Source organism: Orbicella faveolata, unplaced genomic scaffold (genome assembly GCF_042242905.1).
Source record: "Orbicella faveolata isolate gen_17 unplaced genomic scaffold, um_ofav_v1 contig_24, whole genome shotgun sequence".
NCBI classification, from domain to species: Eukaryota; Metazoa; Cnidaria; class Anthozoa; order Scleractinia; family Merulinidae; genus Orbicella; species Orbicella faveolata.
The window spans coordinates 22,227,501-22,250,000 of record NW_028301552.1 but is presented as its reverse complement, the minus strand read 5'-3'; the positions used below and the strand labels follow the sequence as shown (position 1 = coordinate 22,250,000).

Here is a 22,500-nt window from a genome sequence, read left to right as displayed (position 1 = left end):
CGTTTTTTACATTCCTCTTCATCCTACTTTTTATGACATATCTGAACGCCATTTAAACCGGTGTGAGCGCCACAGCCGATAGCACTGGCATCAGAATATATAACATTATTGGAAGCCACAGGTGCGAGAACTATATTCTTGGTGTTAGGTCGACGCAAATTACTTTTCCAAAATTTTTTTTTGTTTGTTTTTGTTTTATAACAACATTTACTTACATCGAAGTACAATACATTACATCATTAACAGACTACTACAGAACTACTTAACATACATGTATTCAGTGAGCTATGAAGATAAAAACGTCATTACTACGACTCTCAGCTAAATTATTAATCTATTTTCGTGCATGCCCGGCTTCCTTTGAAAAAGTTTATATTGAAATTGTTTTAATTTTATTTTTATTTATTTATTTATTTTGAGGTTTTAGATTCAAGAGGTTCTAAAGAAGATAGAAAATTAGGAAATCTTCCTATTTTTGGGATCACTTCCTTTGTTTTGCAGGACCATATGTAATATCTGGCAGCAAGGAAGTAAAAGTATTGTTTTGTGTTGAATAGGGTGTCCGCAAGACGTCTCGCTACACGACCAAAATAAATGAAAAAGGGATTCGTCCTCCGTTCTACAAAAGTTACAAATATCATTTTCTCTAATGCCTATTTTATTTAGAAATTATTTTGTCGCTAATTAAACGCCTGTGAAGTAGTTTAAACTGGAAATAATTAATTTGGTAGCTTTAGTGCTGCAGAAAGGGAGTTTGTAAGCCATCTCCTAATTAATTGTTTTAGAGCACTGAAGGCTGCAGTCGACACACTATTTCTCTTGGCTTTTCCTTTTCCAAAATTGAATTTCTCTGACGCAGTAATTGTCTAAGGCAAATTTAGTGTCTCAATGAGCCGCTGCCGCGGCTGAAATCACACAACGTATTATCATGGTTCTAGAAACATTACCAAAAACGGCGCCGACAGAAATGATCTTTCCAGTGAAAGACGACAATTCTCTGGCAGAAACAAAAAAAGTCTTGCTTGACAAAATCTGTTTATGTTGGAGTCAATACTGGATTATCTTCTTTCCGTGATAAGAATGATGCCAGAAAGAGAATTCCAAATTACCCCCAGCCATTCAATGGATTGACGAGGTTGCCAAATAGATTTTTCATCGTTTGTGACAAATCAAGCGTTGTGCAAATCTTTATTATTATTATTATTATTGTTATTATTATTATTATTATTATTATTATTAATTGCTACTTACACTGCTTACAATACAATATTAATACTAACACTCTATCGAATCGCAATCGGTTGAAACACTCGTTAAGGTTTGGAATAATTCGAAAAAGCTGATGTGGAAACACTCCCCTTGCGGTTCGCGGCTTCGCCTCAGTGACGCTCAGTGACGCTCAGTGACGCTCGAACGCTCACGACTGCTCACTTTGAAACAAAAGAGAGACTGCTCCCACCTATGGACGTGAGTATCTCCGGAAATACAAAAATAAATAAACAGTATATTTGGTATATATTCATTGGCGAAAAGCGTTTTAATGATGAAATTGATATTACGTGACATCGGTAGAAAGGTCCATTCCTTGGTAGCCTGAAGTATAGACAGTTTGGTGTTCGCTAAAACGTTGACGCTCGCTCACCTGGTTTACGCTTATTTTTTTCCTCTCGCCCCAACCATACACTGTCTATCTGATCCAATATGGCGGCCTAAACACTCGATACTGCGATTTGCGCACGCAGGTATTGGGAAGCACACCAAGAATCACGTCGAGATTCTTGGTGCTGACCAAAAGGAGCGCGGCCTCTGTGGACGAGAATGAGTCGAAGTAAGTTTTTTATTGAATTCCTTTTCTATATTTCAAAGTTTTATGAACGATCGTTTTTATTTTCTTTTAATTAACTTTATTTCCACACTAAAAAAAAAAAAAAAAAAAAACACTACGTACAATGAAAAATACTTACAATACAATGCTACAGCACAACATTTATCTACTACTTACTTGGTTATAGTTACAGTACTTACATTCCAGAAAACTTTTTCCCCTCCCCCTATTATATGTATATGATATTGTTTAGGCACGATTAACCCCTTTTACAGTTTTTACAATAACCTCTTGGATTTCTACCTTTAAAAAAAAAAAAAAAAAAAAAACTCTGATAATTTCACATTACTTATATTTATACAAAAAAATAAATAAATAATGGTATTTATCACAATATTTTTTTTCATTTTTTTTTTCTTTACTAGTTACCACACGCTGTTACATAATGCTTAATGATTCACATTACTTATATTTCTACCAAAAGAAATAATGCTATTTATTACAATATATACATATTTTTAAAGTAGTTACCACATGCTGTTACATAATGCTGGTGCACACTTTAACGACTTAATGATTTTGTTCCTAGTTGATCTGAAACATTGTGGTTTTGTGTCTAGATTTGGGGAAGCATGCTCATTATGAAAAGCGTGTACAAGATAAGAAACAACAGAGAAAAGGGAAAAGGAACAAGGACACATAAGAACACACTACTAAGGAAGCCGCCAGTCCAGGTGTAAGGTTTTGGAAAAGTTAAGAGTAAAATTGGAAAGAGAATTGAAAGGCAAAAGGGGAGCTGCTAAAAGAAAGAAGTGGATTGAAGTCACAGTTCATTTGAATAGATTCCATTTCGAATTGTATTTCTTAACAGTGTTTGTCTTATAAGCATAACATTTTTCGATTTCTTGACACTTGAGGAAAGTTTGTGAAAATACTCGTAAATTCGGGAGAGTGTTCATTATTTGCGATGAATAAATGTGATGATCTGCCAATTAGAAGTGTATGGTGTAGAAGTATATCCTCTGTATTATCAACTAATCCCAGGCAGATTGGTAGGGTCAAAGAAAAGTCCTGTGGCTTTATTTGATGCTGTACCAACCAGTGTTGGATGTTTTGCCAAAAGGTTTGAACGAATTCACAGTCCCAGAAGAGATGAATGAGGCTTTCTTTTTTTTGTTCACAGAAAGTACATATGTCTGTTAAAGAGATACCTATTTTACAGAGATAATTATTCGTTGCAATTCTTCTGTGAAGAAGCTTAAATTGGAAAGTCTGAAGTTTGGTTTCTTTCGTGCAATAGAAAGGCAAAATATATGACTTATCCCATTCTATGAAGTTTTCGTAATTTTCGCAGTCAGCTATCCATTTACTCTGGCTTTTATCAGGTGATGAAGTGATTCCTTTGACACTTAACTTATACGCCTCATTGCAAAAGCTTGAGGACGATAGTAACTTTTGACTACGAGTAAGTTGGTCTTCAGAGTTCATCGTAGCCTTGTCCTGAAAAGACTTTTTTAATTTTTCCAGGGCGGAGACTACACCATAGTACCTTAAAAAGGTGGTATTAACTTTGTAGCGGGTTTTAAAATCCTTATACTTTAAAAAGTCAAACTTTTGATCTAGCAAGTCTTTGGCCTGATTAACTCCCGCACGAGACCAATCAGAATAAAAGACTGGCCGTTTTTAATAACCTATCCACTTTCGAATGTGAACATTTGGTCTTAGGAGGAGACTTCAACTTAGTACAAAATATCCAAAAAGATAAGAAAGGAGGAAATCATACCACTCATTTTAAATCATTAGAAGTAATTGAAATGTTCAAAGAAAATATGAATTTGACGGACATTTGGCATGATCTTCATCCGGACTTTCAGCGTTTCACGTGGAGAAGAAATAGACCAGAAATTCACTGTAGATTAGACTTTTTCTTGATCATTTTAAGCTGATCTACCGATGCACTTGAGGCGGATATTCTACCGGGCTTTAAAACCGATCACTCTCTTATTACTTTGTCTCTTGGCACTAAATAACCCCAGAGGACCAGGTTTCTGGAAGTTGAACAGCCACTTTCTAAAGGATCTTGAATATATTAACCTTATCAAAAAAACCATAAATGTCGTGTCAAATGATTACAAAGAGGACGAGTCAGCAGACGCGATACTTTTATGGGATGTGATGAAATGCAAATAAGGGCAGTTTCGATTAAATATGCAAAACAACTAAAGGCAAAACAAAAACGAACTGAGAAGACCCTGGAGACAGAGATTTTAATGCTTGAATGCAAACTTGAAAATAACCTTTCCGAAATTGAGAGGCATGAAATCCGCACGAAACTAGAGACTAAGAAACTAAGCCTAGAGCAATGGATCAACTACAAAACCCAAGGTTCGATTATCAGGTCCAGAACACGTTGGTACGATGAAGGGGAGAAAAATACAAAGTATTTTTTTTGAGTTGGAGAAAAGGCATTTTAATAGTAAAATAATAAGAAATCTGAAAATCGATGACAATATCACTCTAAACACAGATGAAGGAATCCTAAATGAAGCGAAACGCTTTTATCAAGCAATGTACGCGTCAAACAATAGCTCTTTTCAAAACGTTTCTGGTGAAGACCTTTTTTTTCAAAAAGAGAACCACTGTACATTATAACATAACTAAAGCAAAGCGCGCGCTCTGATTGGTTAATTTAGCGTCTACTATTTGCCCATGGGTGTACGCTGCTGACGTGTGTGCGAATGTTTACAATGCAAATCTTTTGACAGACATTGTTTCCAAAGTAATGGCCGACGTCCTTCTCCGAGAAATGCGAAACTGTCTTCACAGTTGTGTGAAGATGAAACTTTATCGAGTTACTGGTGTGCTGTCGGTTGTCGTGAATGAATTTTCGCGCGCTTGTTTTCTCTTGTCATGTAAGACTACACGAACATTTTTTTTGTGATGTAGCTCAATAAAAGGACTTCTGTTGTTCCAGTGTCTCAATGTTATGTTATAAAACAAATGGTAAACGCCATAGCGTGCACTATTGAGTTATGGATGCACTTGGGAGGTTTGCTAAGCACTCAAGAAGCTAGAGTCGCACGAGGCTATCGCCTCGTGCGACTCTTACGCTTCTTTCGTGTTTAGCAACCTCCCGCGTGCATCCATAACTAAATAGTACACGCTATGGCGTTTACCATTTGTTAAATAAGTGATGACGAAAGAAAACTTTGTGAAGGTCTGCTAACGACTGCAGAATGTCTGGAAAGTTTAAAAACTATGGAATCAAACAAGACACCTGGAACGGACGGAACTCCAGTTGAATTTTATAAAGTCTTTTGGAATGACATTAAGCGCTTTTTTCTCGCCGCTATTAACGCTTCCCATGCTAAAGGCCTTCTCTCCATATCACAGAGGAGAGGATTATCAACGTTGATTCCAAAAAAATATAAATCTCTATGTTACATAAAAAACTGGAAACCCATCTCGCTTTTGAATTGTGATTATAAATTGTAAAATTAAACGAAACTTACCTAAGTTGAAGTTTGATTGAGATTCTACGAAGTCATTGGTCTGGAGCTAAGGAGTCAGGTGAGATATGCGCGCGAAACCAGAGCGGTCACACTTTAAAGGCGAATGATCAGGACTGTTGTAAATCAGTAGGGTAGGTAGCCCAGATGGGAGGGCACCTGACTCCTTAGCTCCAGACCAATGACTTCGTAGGATCTTAATCAAACTTAAACTTAGGTAAGTTTCGTTTAATTTTACAATTCTACTTCGTCATTGGTCAATGTCGCTAAGGAGTCACGTGAGACTTTAAAGCGTCATGATCATGAGCAAAACCATGAACATCAATCTATTTAATGCAATATAGATGACAACAGGGTGCTGTAACAAGGTACACACCACATCAAAATGTCATGTCTCTTCAAGTAACCTTACATTAACAGTAACAATATGGTAAACAATTCTGGTTGAAACAACCGTGTAAAAAGCATTTCACAGCTACTATGCAGCAGTTCATGTCCAAAATTTGCGGCAGTGTCTTGGATAGGCTTATCATAAAACCGAGCAAAGGTGCTCTCACAACTCCAACCTGCTGCAGACATGATAGTGTCAATAGGGACCTGTTTCCCCTTTGCAGCTGATGTGGCAGCTGCTCGTATGCTATGTGCTTTATATACACTAGCGTCAATTCCTGCTTTGGCCATGGCATTCTTGATCCAGCGAGCGATAGTGTCAGTTGACACAGGCTTGTGAGGCTGCTGATAGCAATCGGCAACTGGTCAGTTTCTCCTCTTAAGTGAGATGTTCTATCGATATAGGCGTGCAAATGTTGTACAACACACAGGTTCCAGTCAGCCTCGTATGCCAAAAACTCAATTCGACCTAGCTGCTTGCCTGGCCGAGTGGTCTTCAGTGGTGTTTCAATGGTAAATACACATGTGTTTGCAGTTAAAGTCATTGAGGTCAGAGTAAGCGCCTTCAGTGTCTGTACTCTCTGGCCAGACCAGAGGGCAAGCAACATGGTAAGCTTCCAGCAAAGATCTCTCAGACCTAAATCCACTCCAAGTGTCCAGGTGGCAAGTACCTTTAGGACAGGGTTTACATCCCATATTTCTTTGTATCATGGGAGGGAAGGCCTACTTGCGAAAACGCCTTTCACAAACCTGGTCACGAGTGGATGGCTACCAAAATGAACACTCCCAGGAAGCACAATAATAGAGGACAGGGCACTACGTGCAGTGTTAATACAGCTGTATCCTATACCAGTAGCAAAGGGGTCTCCAAGGAAATTTATGCCATCCTGTAAAGTGGCCTGAAGGGGATTAATTTTCCGTCGACAGCAGAATGATTCCCACTTCTTGTAGTAAGTTTGGTACTGGGTTGTGGTGCCCAGTCTCCAGGACTGCATAATGATTTTGGAAGCTGCTGTTGAAATTCCTTGGCTTTCAAGGGATCTCCAGACAAGTGACACATCAGCAGCTCCAGTTTTGGATACAGAGGGTGAATCTTTTCTGGACTGCTCGGAAGAAACAGCAGTTTCTTTATTTTGGGTAGTAGTACTGGATTGTCGATCAGCATTCTCATCAAGACAGGCCATCATGTTTGGGTTGGCCATTTTGGCACAATGATAATTCCTTGAACTTTCTCCCGTTGGAACTTCTGCAATACTCTGGAGATAAGAGAAAATGGAGGGAACATGTAAGGCACATATTGCTTCCATGATAAATGAAATCCATCAATTGCCACAGCCCCTGGGTCAGGATGCCAGGATACATAAGGCTGAAGCTGGTGGTTTATTCTGGAAGCAAATAAGTCAATGTTGGGCTCAACCTTTGCTGCATTGATGCAGTCCCTGAGAAGAGTTCTGTTTAGTGTCCACTCAAGTTGCGAGTGAGACCATCTAGAATGTCTGTCAGCTTCCACATTCTCTACACCAGGGATATGGACAGCTGTCAGCCAAATATTTCTTTGGGCACACCATAACCAAATTTCTTTGGCTAGGTCATTTCTTTTTTCACAGCTACTAGTACCCATATGGTTAACATCAGACAGGGCAGTCACATTATCCACCATGACCTTCACATGCTGCCCATTAATGATAGGTGAAAAAGATTTAAGAGCCAAGTATATGGCTAGGAGCTCTAAATAGCTTATGTGGTTTCTGGCTTCCTCTGAGGTCCAGTGTCCACCTGTACTGGTATCATTTAGGGCGCAGCCCCAGCCAGTGGATGAGGCATCAGTTGACATGACAACAGTAGGCTTACCATGACTAGTGACATTGTAACTGGCTTCAAGGTGTGTGTTCCACCACAATAATTCTGTACCAGCTTTGTCTGATACTACCATACAAGCATCATAATCACCCTTGCTATATCTTAAAGCAAGAGTTTTCTCCCTCTCTAACGGATGGAAATAAAGCGGGCCATACATGACACCTGGGAAACTAGATACCATATACCCAAGGGCCCTTGAAACCTCCAGTATAGTGGTTTCTTTGGCCTTGATAAGCTTGGTACAAATTGATTTGAGCTTGTCAACTTTTTCATTGGTCAAATAAATTTTCATCTGGTCTGAGTCCAAGACAACCCCCCAAAATAATAATTTTTGTGAAGGGATAAAAACTGACTTTTGAGGGTGAACAATGAAACCCAGTGAGAGGAACATTTTCACAGTGTCTAGAACATTAGCTAGGCATTCCTCATAACTTCCACCTTGTAGGTACGAGTCATCAATATACCGTGAGTTTATATGTCCAAGTTGTCTCAAAACAGAGTAGGCTGACTTCGTTAGTTTAGTAAGCTTCCTTGGGCAGAAAGCTAAACCATTAGGAAAACAGGTAAACTGATACAATTTGCCACCCCATTCAAACTCAAGGTACTTCTGGTCTGAAACTGCAATAGGTACGCAGTAATATGTGTCCTTGAGGTCAACAGAGGCCATATAGCAGTTAGGGGTAATAAGACTTACTACACTTTGAAGGATATCCATTTTAAAGTGGTTGTATTGCACATGTTTATTCAGGTTTTTAAGGTTCAGGATCATTCGGTGAGAGCCATCTTTTTTGGGTCGCACAAAAACAGAAGAGATGAACTCCCCTGGTTCATGACTGGTTTCAACAACAACTGCCTTCTGAAGCAAGTTTGCAACCTCTTTGGAAATAATAGCATTTTCTTCTGCACTAAAACATTTCACTGCAGGGGGGGGGGGGGGGCGTGTTTGGCAAGGCTTAGTGTCAAATTCAATGTATTGTTCTGAAACCATTTGAAGAATCTTAGTGTCTGAGGTGATTTTTTGCCAACAATGGGCAAATTGTGCCAGCCTACCGCTTTTGAAGCAACTTGTTTGTGTAACAAGGTAAGCTATGAGTGTAGGAATAAAGCCTTCAAACTGGGTTACCTGTAACATGTGGAGCTTGGACATGATGTCATCGGCAGTATTTATTTCTTGCTGGTTTCCTCCTTTTTCTTCCAGGTTTTCTGGGGCTTCCACCTGGACTGGAAATGGCCCTTGCCTAAAAAAGGCTGGTCCTGTTTCTGGCGATAAGGAGGTTTGGGGAAAGATTTATTAGTGCTATTGTGCACTGCTGTGTGACTAATTCGGTTTGAGGCTCGAATTGCAGTAAGCTGCGACTGAAGCTCGTCGCCAAATAGCAATTTGGTAACCGGCGTTTGCGAAGAACACAGCGAGCCGTATTCCTTGTTAAGGTTGGGTTTGATGGCTTCCCGTCTACGAAGCGAGAGCTCGTAATTGGTGTGATCCAACAGGGCAATGGCATCAATTTGTGCTGTGAGTAATGCGCCCGTGTCGAGCTTGCCACTTTGCGTGCCCTGGCCTCGAAAATCCATGAGCTTCTGGGTTGATTGTGCAATAATGGCTCCAACCTTCACTATCATGTTCTGAATAGCAGACAATCTGAGGTCCTGCTTCTTCCCATGATGGGTTAATTTTCCCCAAATCTCTGGGTTCACTTTGGGGGCAACAAGCTTCTCACAGTTTTCATAGACTACGAGTAGTCCCTCTTTCGCTTAGTCCGTTGTGCGTGACGCGAAAGAAATTCGCAAGAAAAAAATGGCCGCGCGAAATCCTGGGGGCTAGGAGCGCGCGAAAGGAGGGACTACTGTAGCGTTGCACTTTCGTCCTGCGTGGCAGACATGTCTGACACCTTTTGACCAATTGTATGTGTTGTTGTTTCTTCCAATGAAAATGCGTTGTGATCGTGTCCTCTGAGATTATTTTACTAGGGGACGGGACGGTGTTTGCCAGTTGAAAGCTCGAAACTTTTATCGTGAGGGTGTTTTGCCGGATCTTTCTGTATGTCCCGAAACACATTCACAGCTGCCTTTGAAGCCTAGTATTGTTGGTAAGAAGCTTTGTGAAGTGTAGTGTATTGTATTATGTTGTTTGTAGAAATGGAGTGAGCAATTTATATGGCTCAAGTCTACGAAGCCAATTCGACATGTTCATCAGCAATCTAAGTTTTGTTGATCGTGTTGCTTTCAAGCGGCACGAACTAAGCTGGCCCTAGTTTGTATAGTCCACACTGTTGTGTTTTGAATTTTGCAATTAAGATCTGCCTCCGTCACGGGCATAAAGAAACGCTGTCGTGGAGACAGAGCAAATTTTCACTCAGCTTATTACCACCTTGTATCGCCAAATGCCACCTAATATACAGCTTAGTTGGATAAAAATGTTATAGAGCAAAGCAAAAACAGTAGTTTCGAAATAAAGTGCAGGATTGCAAGGATTGAAATTGGTTACAGTTCAAGAAATTTGAGTTTAGTTCAGGATGTCAAGAAATCGAGTTTACCATTCTTGTGACAGTTTGAACTTTCGAGCCTTTATTTTGTCTGGTATTTCTTTGCTTCTATCAGTATTGGGAATGATTTCTACCGATGTTAAAGTAAGCTTAAAGTAATCTCCTGGGCACAATCATGAAAACAAATGCACAATACATTTCCCTGAATGTTTCCTACCAAGCACAGTCTCTAAAAATAAATTAAAATAGGTCACCATACTTGCAAAAGAGATATGATGTACCAGTCTTACCCTATTTTGCCAGGTCTTTTAAATAGTACTATTCATTTATTTTATCACTCCGCATTACATTTTGCGGTGGCTAGAAGGTACAGTTTTTTGATGAACTTTGATAGACATACATGAATTTTTGAGCATAAGGAACAACATAATAAACAACTTATGCAAAAGAATCGAAAATAATCCAAATAACATACAATCCATGAGTAATGATTTTGTTTTTGATGCTATTGAATAAGTGTAAAATTCTGCGCTTGAAGCATTCGCAATATAGTGCTAAGGAATCACCAGTTAAGGTCAGGGTTGTTTGTCCTTCTGTTCTTCTTTTCCTCTGTTGTTGACTTGCTACCTTTAAGCTGTTTGTTACGAAGCAGTGTTTTGTAGACAGGCAGTGTGTATAGTCATCATGTGAGGCTGCTTCAAGAAGTGCTTGCCTAGGTTTCCTTTTCTATGCGGCTGGTCCAATTAGTACATATTATAGTTCACCACTGAATTTTCTCCAATTCTTATTGGTTTAAATTGATTACGTGACGCAATAGTGTTCATCCGTGGAGAGACACTATCAGCCCATAGTGCCTGTCTGAGGAAAATACCCAGATGGATAGTACTCGTCTGTGTAAATGTTTCTGTAAAGAAGCGGGCTTACAGAAAGTAAACAATTGAAATATATTAAGTGGGTTTTTGTCTGTTTCCTTTTTCAAATTTTACATTTGGCTTCAACGACCTTCCATGGCTTTCATCTAAAAAAGTTGAAAATAATTCAATATGAATTTTGAACTGGCATGCGGAAGAAAATTTAGTGGTGGATAATAAAGACAATAGAGTGTTTACATGTATGTCTCGGAACTATCGGTTGATAGTTGTCCCTTGGAAATTTGATGTTCTTAAAACTAGCATATTTGTTTTAAGAACATCACATTTCCATGGGGCAACTATCAACCGATAGTTCCTCGACAGAAACTCTCCATTGTTTAAATAGGGATACATGCCAATACCTTGTCATGTCTTCATTAGGTGGCATTGCCATTATCTCTTTGTGCCAGCTCTTGTGTGAGGAACATTGCCATTCTTGTTATCTTCTGGAGAATTTATTCATGTTTTTGGATACTTGGGTTTTTTTTGTTCTTTTAATGTAAAAACAATTAAAGAAGGAGAAAACGGTTTGTTTATCTACTTGTATGTTTATTCTCAAGGATGTCTTTTATCTCTTGGTAAATATATATGGGTTATTGACCAAGTGTGAGGTCAAGATGGCTGGATATTGGCCAAGTTCATTTTTTGTGAGTTTATTAAACTCGCAAAAAAAGAACGAGGCCAATATCCAGCCATCTTGAACGAACAAGCTTGGTCAATAAAGGATTTATTATATGGCTTTCAGGGAAATTTTTCTTGCAGGACACGGCAGGTAGTCCCGAGCGGGCAAGATAGCTCCATCTTGCCCACTCGGGTAGCCAATCACAGCGCAGGATTTGATTCATCTTGCCTGCTCGCGGAGCTAGCCATATAATAAGATGTAGCTCTCACCAGCTAAACTTTGCCACTAGAGATTCAGTCTGTTCTGTTTTGGTTTCATTGTCAGTTGAAATAGACTTTAAAAACCTAGGTCTTGAATTTTGTTTTCTTTTAAATTTCCCTTTACTGAGGAACAGCTTTTAATCTACAAGGCTGTACATGTATGTTATTTTAAAACAGTCAGTGTAACTTAAAATATAAATATTGCATTTGTGTGATTTTGTGTTTAACAATAATGCTTTGAATTTCTGTTTTGGCAGTAATGGATGATCATCATGGGTTGGATGAGGGAAAACATGCACAAACCGAAGAAAGTTGTAGTAGAGAAGGAACTAGGGATGGTGAGCATCAGCCCTTACCATGATATGTATCAGTTGCCATGCATTGATAACTTTTTTAGAGTTGTGTCTTGCCAAAATAATTCATTTTTTTGTTACCTGTACGTAATTGGGTCTTAACTGTAATGGCAGCACTTTCTCAGGAATTTTAGGGCTTATGTCCTCATATTATACTTCAATATCTGGTTAGCTTATGAGTTTTTTCTTGTACACTAAGTACTCCAGCAATACTAAGAAGAACATTGCAAACCAAATGTGTTAGAGGAAGCCAACTATTGTGTATTAGAGAAAGCCAACTATTATGTGTTAGAGAAGGCCAACTATTTCTCAAAACACATCTTCTTTGCACCTGGATAAATTAGCCAGTTTCTAGTTTTTAATTCCTTTTCATCCCTGCTATGAAGGCTTAAAATTTAGCACAGGGAGTGTTTAGTAGATGGAGTTTCAAAATCTTAAGGAAGAAGTGATTGTACAGTACCACTTTAATGCACAGCTTATTATTCTTGTGTATCCATTAAACTAGTCAACAACCCATTGTCCCCACTAGAACAAAATAATTTTGTTTTTAAAATTGATATAAAATAAAAGTCTCAACTTACTGGTAGTTTGGGAGGTTCTGTGGTTTATTATAGGTTAAGGTATAGATGTATGGCAGTGATACAAGCAATTTTTGCTGCATGTTACACAGAAGATATTTGCATATCATATGTAGTTACTCAAGCATTTGTCGCAGTGCACATATTTTTTCTATTCTTTGTTGTGACTCTTATTTAAAACCCCAAAAGCTGTGAACAAGACAGCTTGTAGGAAGTTGAGCTTTCTGTGTTAGCAAATGACAACCTTAACTTAAATGACAAAACTGGTAAACCATACATGTACAATTGCCCCCACTGTATTCTACATGTATACTTACAGCCTGCAAAGCACTCACTTTCTTTCCTGCAATGGTTTGGGGCACAACAAACATAAATGAATTAAGAGAGGTTGAGGAGTCGAGGAGGCAGAGTAAAGAAAACTTTTGGATGCCGCAAAGCTCTTAGAATGAGCTTGACGGCTATTAATGCAGTGTTCGACACTAACTTTCTTGCTAATTTCCCCTTTGGGCAACTAGTTCTGTTTTTGTTGGTTCCCCGTGTGTCTTTTTAGTTGTCTACCTGGTAGGCTTTTGTTGCCCATTAGCACTCATGAGAAAATTTCAACTTGCAGAAATGCTCAACTTTTTTATAAACTTGCCATCTTGTTTTTGTGTTGCAACAGTGATTCATTGGGTGATTAATCAGTCATAGAGCACAACCCTCACAAGATTTTAAACATCCACGAACTGTGCCCACACATTTTGATGAGACTCCACTTTTCTAACAAATAGACCCAGTGAAGCACTTTTACTGGTCAAACACAATGAACCAACTGTCGTGACTGAAAACATAATTCATGCCCAGAAGCACATCATTATCATTAATATTATTGTTATTATTTTTGTTGTCATCGTTGTTGTTTTTATTGCTATTTTTATTTATTATTATTGTTATTATTAATAATTGTCTTTTTAACTATATATTAAGGAATGGCAAAAAGATGGCTCAGCCTGTACCTGTAGTACCTATTTTGTATTTGTAATCATAGATTAATAAAACTGCTTCTCTTCCTCAGCAGAGATCAGTTGGGGAGTAGCTTACAATCCTGTCAACAGTGCCCTATTTCTTTTTGAGTCACAACAGTAAAACTTATAGCCAAAATATTGCTGTACCGTACAATTTGTGCGGAAAGACTTTGACACAAAAGTTATTTCCAAATACTGTTGCAAAATGCATCTTTGAAAATTCAATGAGGTTATCAAGCATTTTATAGTATTTTAAGAACTAGGGATTAATGCTTTTTATAGTTCGCACAATCACTAATCGACTAGCCACTTTTATTTAGCAAGCTTTGGGGCAAGCTTCTCACAAAATTTGGGTTCATGGCTTGTTTTGGAAATGAGAGTCAATTGTAGAAACTTTCAGTGAATGTTAGAGTTGAGTTTACATGTCTTTGACCTTTAAGTTAATACTTCTGAACTTCTACTCAAATGATTTCCCCAAAACTTGGGCATGGTTTGTATTAAGTCAAAATAAGCTGGTTCCAGAAATTGAGTAAAAGTATGCCAGCAAAATTTTTTTTACTGGTAGTGTTGTCGTCCAAAAAATGGGGTCCAGTCAAACACCAGTAACCAGATATTTTCCCCAGTAAATGGAATTAAGTAACATTATCACTGAGTGAAAGACAAAATATTTCCCAAAATTTCTTAGCCAACACTTCAAAGCCCCAAAATTTATGTTGCAAACTTTGACATGGGGTAGTGTGCCCACAATAACTGCAGAACCATCTTAAGTAATGATGAAATGGAATCAATAGAATAACCATGATAAGAATGGCGTTATCCTTTTGATACAATATTAATAACAAACAGAGGGGCTTGACTTTTCAAAATTACAGAAAAACTCAAATTGCATCTAGGGCCACCAGGTCACAGTTTTCAAGCAACATACATTTAAATAGAAAGGAATTGTTAGCCAAATTAACTTTAACTAAAAATAACAGACACTTTTTAAAAATAAAGTGGTTTGCTATTAAACAGTTAAAAAACAGTTCCTTTATATTGCTATATGTAGAAACATAAAAAATGAAAAGGGTTTGTCAAACACAACTTGATACACCACCACCACCCACATAAATTATGATACTCTCCCATGTAGATGTGGAAGGAAAACACCTTGTTTTCACTCTAAGAGGAACTGGAGTTTGCAAGCCCTGACAGCAAGCCCTGACAGTTGTTCAGATTGGTTTCTTTGGAGTTAATGACAATAAATTGATTAACACCAAATTAATTAAGAGAGCACTTGACAAGCAAATTGATGGCATTTTGTTAGGTTCTTCATTAGGCCGTTGTTGTTGTTTTTTTTATCATGACAGAACTCCAAAATGATATTGTTCGCAAAATGCTTGACAGTGGCCTTATAAATGAGTAGTTTTATGGACGTTATTTTGAAGATATGCTGTTGATGGACAAACCAAATAAATCTGACATGTTCTACAGTCAACAAATTTGAAGATGGCTTGATCCATTTCCTGGATATTTCTCTGAAAAGAACATCCATTGACATTTATAGGAATCACACAAACACTGGACAGAATGTCTTGTTTTCTAGTCAAGTACGTTGACTTGCCAAAATTACTTGGGTTAGGCCTTGTTGCACCAGGCTTCTCGTATATGTGAAATAGACTCTCTCATTCAGAAACAAAGAACAATGATTAAAACGTTCTGTTAGGGAATGGCTTTCCTAAATCTGTGGCTTCTAATCTTGTGAGGTGTTTCAAACACAGTAGCTAGGAACCTAGAACATCTTATCCCAATAACAACAAGACTATGAGTTTTAAGGATTTTAAATTCTAATGTGGGGTTTAGGACTGGCACTAGTTTTGCTAGGCTAATGATGTAATTTTGAAAGCAGATGGGAGCTCCTCTGGGGGCCTGTCCAGGAATCCCCATCAATGTCCCAGACCAAAAATGGCATGTGCTTTTAACTATTACTTCATCTCATGCAGGAAGGAAGTGATGTCTGAACAGTTTTCATTGAAGTGCCTTGAAACCAGAACCAGAGTATTAACAATATTACAGACAACACAACAAAGAAAGTACAGGATGCAAAACAGAGCACAGTGATGCAAACCCAAATGCAAGTTAATTTTGAAACCAAATTGAAGATTGCTATGTAGAGTGAGACGGGTAACTGCAATCACAACTGGTGGTTTGCTATTTGTGTGAAAAATTAGCAGATATTAAGTTGAAGGAAGTGAGTTTATAGAGAAGTCCATTTGCATCATATTAATCAAAAACTGGTTTTCTTAGTTAAGTATAGAAATACAGTATGTTAATAAGTAGTTTCTTAGAAATCGATTTTGAAATAAAAACTAGCGCTAAAAAGTCACGACGTTTCGACCTCTACGAGGTCATTTTCAAGTGAGTAAATTTTCTACAATAGCATATAGCCATAAATATGTTAAAAACAACTTATAATAGATAAAAATGTGGCGAACGCTAAAATGTGATAAAATATGTGAAAAAGTGTTAAAAATATACAATGGAAAAATAAAATAATCTTAGCAAGAATTGCTCTAAACAAATAATTGGGCGCGAATTGAATCGCACTGTTTGTTTAGCATTGGTTTCAGTTCTTTGATAAAAAAAAACATTTCAAAAATAAGGTAGCCAAATTTGTTCTGACACTTTCTTAAGATTCGAAAACTCTATGCGATGTCTTCTGGCTCCATATCGTGCTGCTCTCTGAGGTGGTTTCCGATTGCCGATCCTTTGTGTTCTTCAATTCGTTGGTGTAGGTGTCGGCACGTGTAACCGACATAGCCTGCATCACACAGGCCACACTGAAATGAATACACCACGCATTGTTGACTAACAAGAGGCTGCTTGTCTTCCCTGACCTTAATTTCATCCTTGATCTTTCTACTTAATAATATCTGCGTTGATCTTCCGACTGAGGTCAGCCAGCTGTTTACGTACTACGTTTGCAGATTTCTGGTCCTTGTAGGGCAACACGATTCTGACTGGGGCTTCTCTTTTATCAGCCACTCGAGTATGTGAATCCTCGGACACTTTTGATTCAATAAATCTGCGAATGATTGACTGCACAAGGTCGTCAGGATAGCACAGTCGGGAAAAGATCTCTTTAAGGCGTTCACATTCCTCGTGATAAAACTTCCACTTTCAAAATACAGTATGAATATTTATAATTTGAATTATAATAATATTACTGTTGTACTTAAGATTGTAATTCCAATGCTCTTTTTAAAAACTGATTTCAGTTTCATTAGGTAGTTTGGTGCTTTGGGCCCAAAACAGCAGCCTGAAAACGGTCCTTGTAAGTTGACAAGCCGTTGAATAGCCAGGAAGTTTCAAGAAATGGGCCCTGAAGAGGCAAAGGGCCGACTTCAGACACAACTTAAAGCGAGTTTCAATTAGTCCAGCAAATTTATTTCACTTTCCGTAGGAGGAAGGTAAATTCCTAAAGATAAACATGAAACGAATTACTACAAATAACTAACTGAAGACGGCAGAAAACTGAGAGGAAAACACAAACAGACGATAAACTAAACGGCTTACCAAAATGCTGGCAACGGGGTTCAGGGAACCAAGAAGATACAAGTGTACCGGACAATAAACTAGCACTAAACGAACATGAAAGGATAACACAAATATATACGCAACGAAATTTACATACGACGCGAGAAAGAAAGCATGCAGAATGTGAAAAAATACATTAACATACGGAACAAAAAAGGACACAAAGAAAACACGAAATAGCCGTAACAGGCCCCTTCACAGAAAGTTTCAGTTTTCCACAATATTGTTGTGTCTATTGATGAAGTAAATCCATCTCCATATTTTTAATAGCCTGGCCAAACCATACCTGGAGGCATTAGATGATATGATCGATGAGGAGGAGGGGGAGTTAGAAGAAGACAAAGAAGAAGAAGAAGGACAAGAGGATCAAGAAGAACAAGCGGAAGGGCAAGAAGAACAAGACAATGATGATGAACACCTCTACAGAAAGTTAATAGAGGACGAGTTTAGTGACAGTGATAAAATCAGTATTTATTTCGTAGATTTTTTAATTTTTTATCAGGATTTCTTTAACAGATGTATTAATAAGTAATAATTAAGTAAATAGAGGATGAGTCTGAAATTGTTTTGATTGTTCTACATTTACAACAGCTTATTCAAATTAGCCCAAGCTCAAAGGCTGAAGAAAATATGTCATTACTTTTTTTTTTACTAAATGAACCACAAATCACTGTGTTGCCTGTGACTAGTTTGTTGGATCTAGATTTAAGGGACAAAAGAGTGACAGAACTTTTCATCTTTGTAATAAGAACCCAGCCACAGTCGTGCCTGACTAACTGTGTCCACCTTCCTTGGTTTGAATAAGCTAATCAAAATGCATGAATGGTGAAAATATCAAGCATCATGTAACCTGTTGATCAGTCGACAACTCCACCTCTCACATTTCTTTTCATAATTTGGATTTGCCAGATTTGAATGGAAGCCATAGGAAAGTTGTTGAAAACATGTCAAAAAATGATGAAAAAAAATTGGTTTGGTGGTCTGTGTTAGAAGTGCACCACTGTAAATGCAATGATAAGTATTATATTAGTATGTCCAAAAGGCATTTATCTGTCAAAAATAGAATTTCTCAAACTAATTCTAACTTTGGTTATTTTGCCTTTGTAACAATACAAATCTCAAGATTATAGTGGTTTTATAACAAAGGCTAAAAACATGCCCTAAAATATAATTTTCGAAAATGTTTGGATAAAGCAACGGTTTGTATGATACGTGAGCATTGCAGATAATTCAAGCCAATTAATTCAAGGTCACAAGTCAGATTGTTTTGGTTCGCCCGTGTGTAGAAAGATATATAAGATTCCAGTTGATAGTGATAATTGTAATCATACCTGCTCATGAAAACACCAGTTGTATAAATTCCAGTCTAGCCATAAATAAATAAGAAAAGATTTGTAATCTTTTTTGTCATAACTGAATTATGTCATTGAACTAGTATGAGGTCCGTGTTGGTAAAACATTGGTCGAGTTCTTCGCCTTGCAATGTTATGGCGAGATCCTTAGACTTGTTAAAAAAAGAAATACCCATATCAGTATCCGACGTAAGTTTCATTCCATGTTCAATGCTAAATTCCTGAGGGGTGTGCCTACAAACGAGGACTAACAATAAAGCTATAAGTCAATGAACATAATAAATCCCTCTAAGATTCTCTAACCGAAACAAGTGATAGGTTGAGGTATCTCTGAATTCCTAATTTTCAACCTTCTGCTTTCATTTCATCGTCTCCCGGTTAATAACACGCACCCGTTGTAGCTAGTTCCAGCCGATCCCAGGAATGCAAATCTCATTAGCAGTCAGTGCTCTCTCTGATAACCATAACGAGTACTATCAAGTCTTATATCGGAGGTTCGGTGATATTTCTTTCTAAAAACAAAAACTGAAATAGTGTTCAACATAACCTTGCTCAGCACGTTTGCGAAAATCTATTGGTTCCTTTCAGAGGTTTCTTTAAGAGCACTCGGCTAACCTCCAGGTACGATTTCCGTACAGCGCCATACATTAATTATGTATGCAACTATCTCAAACTATCACATTATACTCAAACAGCAATCGTGAAAAGAACGAGTCAGTCAAAAAATTGCATGCATAATTAATGTAAGGGGTGGTGCGAAAATCTTGCCAACCTCCCTGTCAAAATAAGAGAGCCCCTCTGCCAGTTTTGTCCACATAGTATAATTTCCACTGACAGAGTCGCTATGATTACGATGACGACCACAAAGCGCTTTGTGGTGTTTTGAATAGGCCACAAAGCGCTTTGCGGTGTTTTGAATAGGCCACAAAGCGCTTTGTGGTGTGAAAAATTGGAAAAACCAAATTATTTCAGAAAATAGCTGTGAGATATTTGCGAGTCAACGAGCCATCCAGTTTTCAATGTTAAATCCCAAAATAAAACACCACATAGCGCTTTGTGGTGTTTTGAATAGGCCACAAAGCGGTCTGTGGTGTTTTGAGTAGGCCACAAAGCACTCTGTGGTGTTTTCAATAGGCCACAAAGTGCTCTGTGGTTTTTTGACTACTACTGCTGAACTAGGAACAGTTAGAAAGCACTCCGGCCATAAAAATCTACTCGACAAGAAAATTTCTGTAATAAATGTTCGATGCTACAGGAGACGGCTTACCCAAAAAGGTTCAGTCAGCCTCAACAAACTTATACTGAGAAGAGGGCTTTCGCGAACCGGATTTCGTGTGAGTGACAAGATTGGGAATAGAGAAATATTGCGCAGATTGAGTGGTAGCTTTACAGCACCGAAACTAAAATTGGTTACACTGCTTCTCAGAAATTTTGTTTTGCCTCTGTAATATCATTAAACGATCTGAATAATTTGAGGATAATCAAAGCGCGGAGTTTAATATTGGCTGGCCGGGAACACGCAGTTCGCAAACCGGAGAGCAACCACTGTTTAAATCTTCGATCGAACTTTCATGTTGAATTTGAAACTGAAAATACACTAAGCGGTCAATTTCCGATAGAAATCTTGTGAGGTAAATGCCATTCTTGCAAATAGTCGCTGCATATTTACGTTCAGAGTCACTCTGGTTCAGAGTAAAGACGTACAAAGTCAAATACTGCTTCCGTACGCTACCCCTCCAAAAATCAGTTTTGCTCGAAGACCGAACTGCAACGGAGTTTAGTTACCAGTCTTATGCTGCGTGTTATTAGATAGAACGCATGATATGATTGGCTCCGTATATCACATTACGTCAGAGGACATGTCTGCTACATAGGACATAACTGCAACGGTACAGACTACCGCCTAAGCCCAAGAGTTTGCCCCTTCACGGCCGAGTAATTTTTCGGTGTAGGATTTCTCATCTTGACGTCCTCTTATTATCGCCTGTTATCAATAGCCCCAGGAGATCTGAATAAAATTGCTCTACTCTACTCTTCAAGTAGCCAGGCAAAAACATATGCCGTGAGAAGTATATCTTCGTTCAGTGTTCGTTCAGCGAAACTGCCAAAGAAGTTTTAAAAAGAAGACGGCGAAAGAGACCTCTTGTAACGATTTTCGCTGCGTCTAAAAGTTATTGCGAAAATTTCAACAGAGTTTCAACCGAGAATTTACATTATACATTATACATTACACATAGGAGATCATCCAACTGCGGTGAAATGTTTGCCGATAGCAACGGAAAATTTCAGATGAATGTCCGGTTTCAAGTGAGAGTCCGGTTCAATCTTTCAAATGGACGGCAGAAAAAGGCCAAGCTCAGTGAATTTATAGTCGCTGACTTAGACGATGCAGTTGCTGTTGAGCGGCGAAATCACTAAAACGCTCGCAGTCGGGTTGGAGGCAGAAAGCTTTGCCAAACAAAACACTGGATAAATTTAAATCTTTCCAAAGCCAGTTGGCAGATTCGCAAGAACATCACGGCTTGCGAAGCTCGATTCCAACGCTTCGATTTGCTCTGGTACCGCTTCGATTTGCTCCGGTTCCAAAACATTCCTGCAAGACGTCACAGGTATCTCGAATGTTGACAACACGTTGGCAACGCTCCTAACATAAGCCAATCATATTTTTGCGTTGTGAGAGCAACGCATAATTCAAACTCTTGGGCTTAGGCGGTAGTCCCTCCTTTCGCGCGGCCATTTTTTTCTCGCGGTTTTCTTTCGCGTCACGCACGACGGACTAAGCGAAAGAGGGACTACTCGTAGTCTACAGTTTTCAGGGCGATCGTATTTCTCGACCGTCTCCTTGACCTTGTTCTCACTCAGTTTCGAAGCCCATCTCTTATCGATAATATCTGCAAGTTGCTTAGATGTTGGGCTGCTCACCTTGTCATCTTTTGAGAAGTCGAGGGCCAATTTCTTTAAAAGATCGTCTTCGCCTTCATTGTTGCAGGAGTCCTACGTTTTGGCGGGCGACGTTTTGGCGCCTTCGGAGTCGTTCTCAGCGCTGGTTGCAAGAAGCTCTTGAACGTCCGAATCATCGCTTTCACCGCCAGTTTCAACAGCATCACCGGCATCAACTCCAGGTTTCTTTGTTTCCCAATTTAAAGGGTCTAAAGTCCCAGAGCGAGCGTCTCGCTTCGCTGGGCGCTGCTTCGACAAAGCAGCGAAAGCTTCGCCCATGGCGGATATTGAACCCGCCATGTGATCCATGTTTCGGTTCAAATTAGTGAGTACTCTCAATAGCGAGTCGCTATTGTCGAGTGCAGGATACTCTAGAAGTTCGTCTTCGACTTCCTCAGTGGGATTTTCCTTCGTTGTTTCGTCGGGATCTTCTGGATGGTTTGTTTTCGCCATTCGCCTTTATCGCACAGCAGCCATCTTGGATTGAGGTCATGTACTTTTGACACCAATGCGAGGCCACGCGTGTAAAGTCAACTTCCGGCGATCGAGGAGACAAGGCGATCATCCGCAATCATGCCCAACGGAGATCACTGTTGCGTGCCGCAATGTAAAAATAATCGCGTTAAAAATATTCCAAATCATACCTTTCACCAATTTCCCAGTGATGAAGCCATTCGAAAGCAGTGGGTTGTCAAAATACGGCGAGACGTGGGCAAAAGGTAAGTTGGTTAGGTTATCGATGTCATTGTCGCGCACATGTATTTACATTTATTATTATGATCTGGTCCATCTACAGATAACAAACAGCACAAGAGTATGTTCTGTACACTTTAAGGA

The 22,500-nt window shown here is 38.7% G+C and overlaps 1 protein-coding gene and 1 long non-coding RNA gene across 2 annotated transcripts; one reads left to right on the top strand and one right to left on the bottom strand.

Moving 5' to 3' along the window:
* Window positions 1–2,221: 2,221 nt before the first annotated feature.
* Window positions 2,222–9,369, bottom strand: LOC149110899 (uncharacterized). Its single transcript, XM_089291543.1, has 2 exons — window positions 8,708–9,369; window positions 2,222–6,980 (listed from the first exon to the last, which is right to left on the bottom strand). Exons 1-2 carry the CDS (start codon window positions 8,729–8,731, stop codon window positions 6,432–6,434), a joined length of 573 nt encoding a protein of 190 aa, XP_089147669.1. The 5' UTR covers window positions 8,732–9,369; the 3' UTR covers window positions 2,222–6,431.
* Window positions 9,370–9,408: 39 nt separating this feature from the next.
* Window positions 9,409–19,466, top strand: LOC149110898 (uncharacterized). Its single transcript, XR_016207852.1, has 3 exons — window positions 9,409–9,671; window positions 12,118–12,198; window positions 17,053–19,466. It is a non-coding gene; the product is annotated as an uncharacterized LOC149110898 (long non-coding RNA).
* The last annotated feature ends 3,034 nt before the right edge of the window (window positions 19,467–22,500 follow it).

Coding starts and splice junctions, on each gene's coding strand:
- LOC149110899 (XM_089291543.1), bottom strand. CDS start 8,731: ATGTCCAAGCTCCACATGTTACAG. Junction 6,981..8,707: donor CCAAGCTCCACATGTTACAG/GTAACCCAGTTT, acceptor TCTTATCTCCAG/AGTATTGCAGAAGTTCCAAC.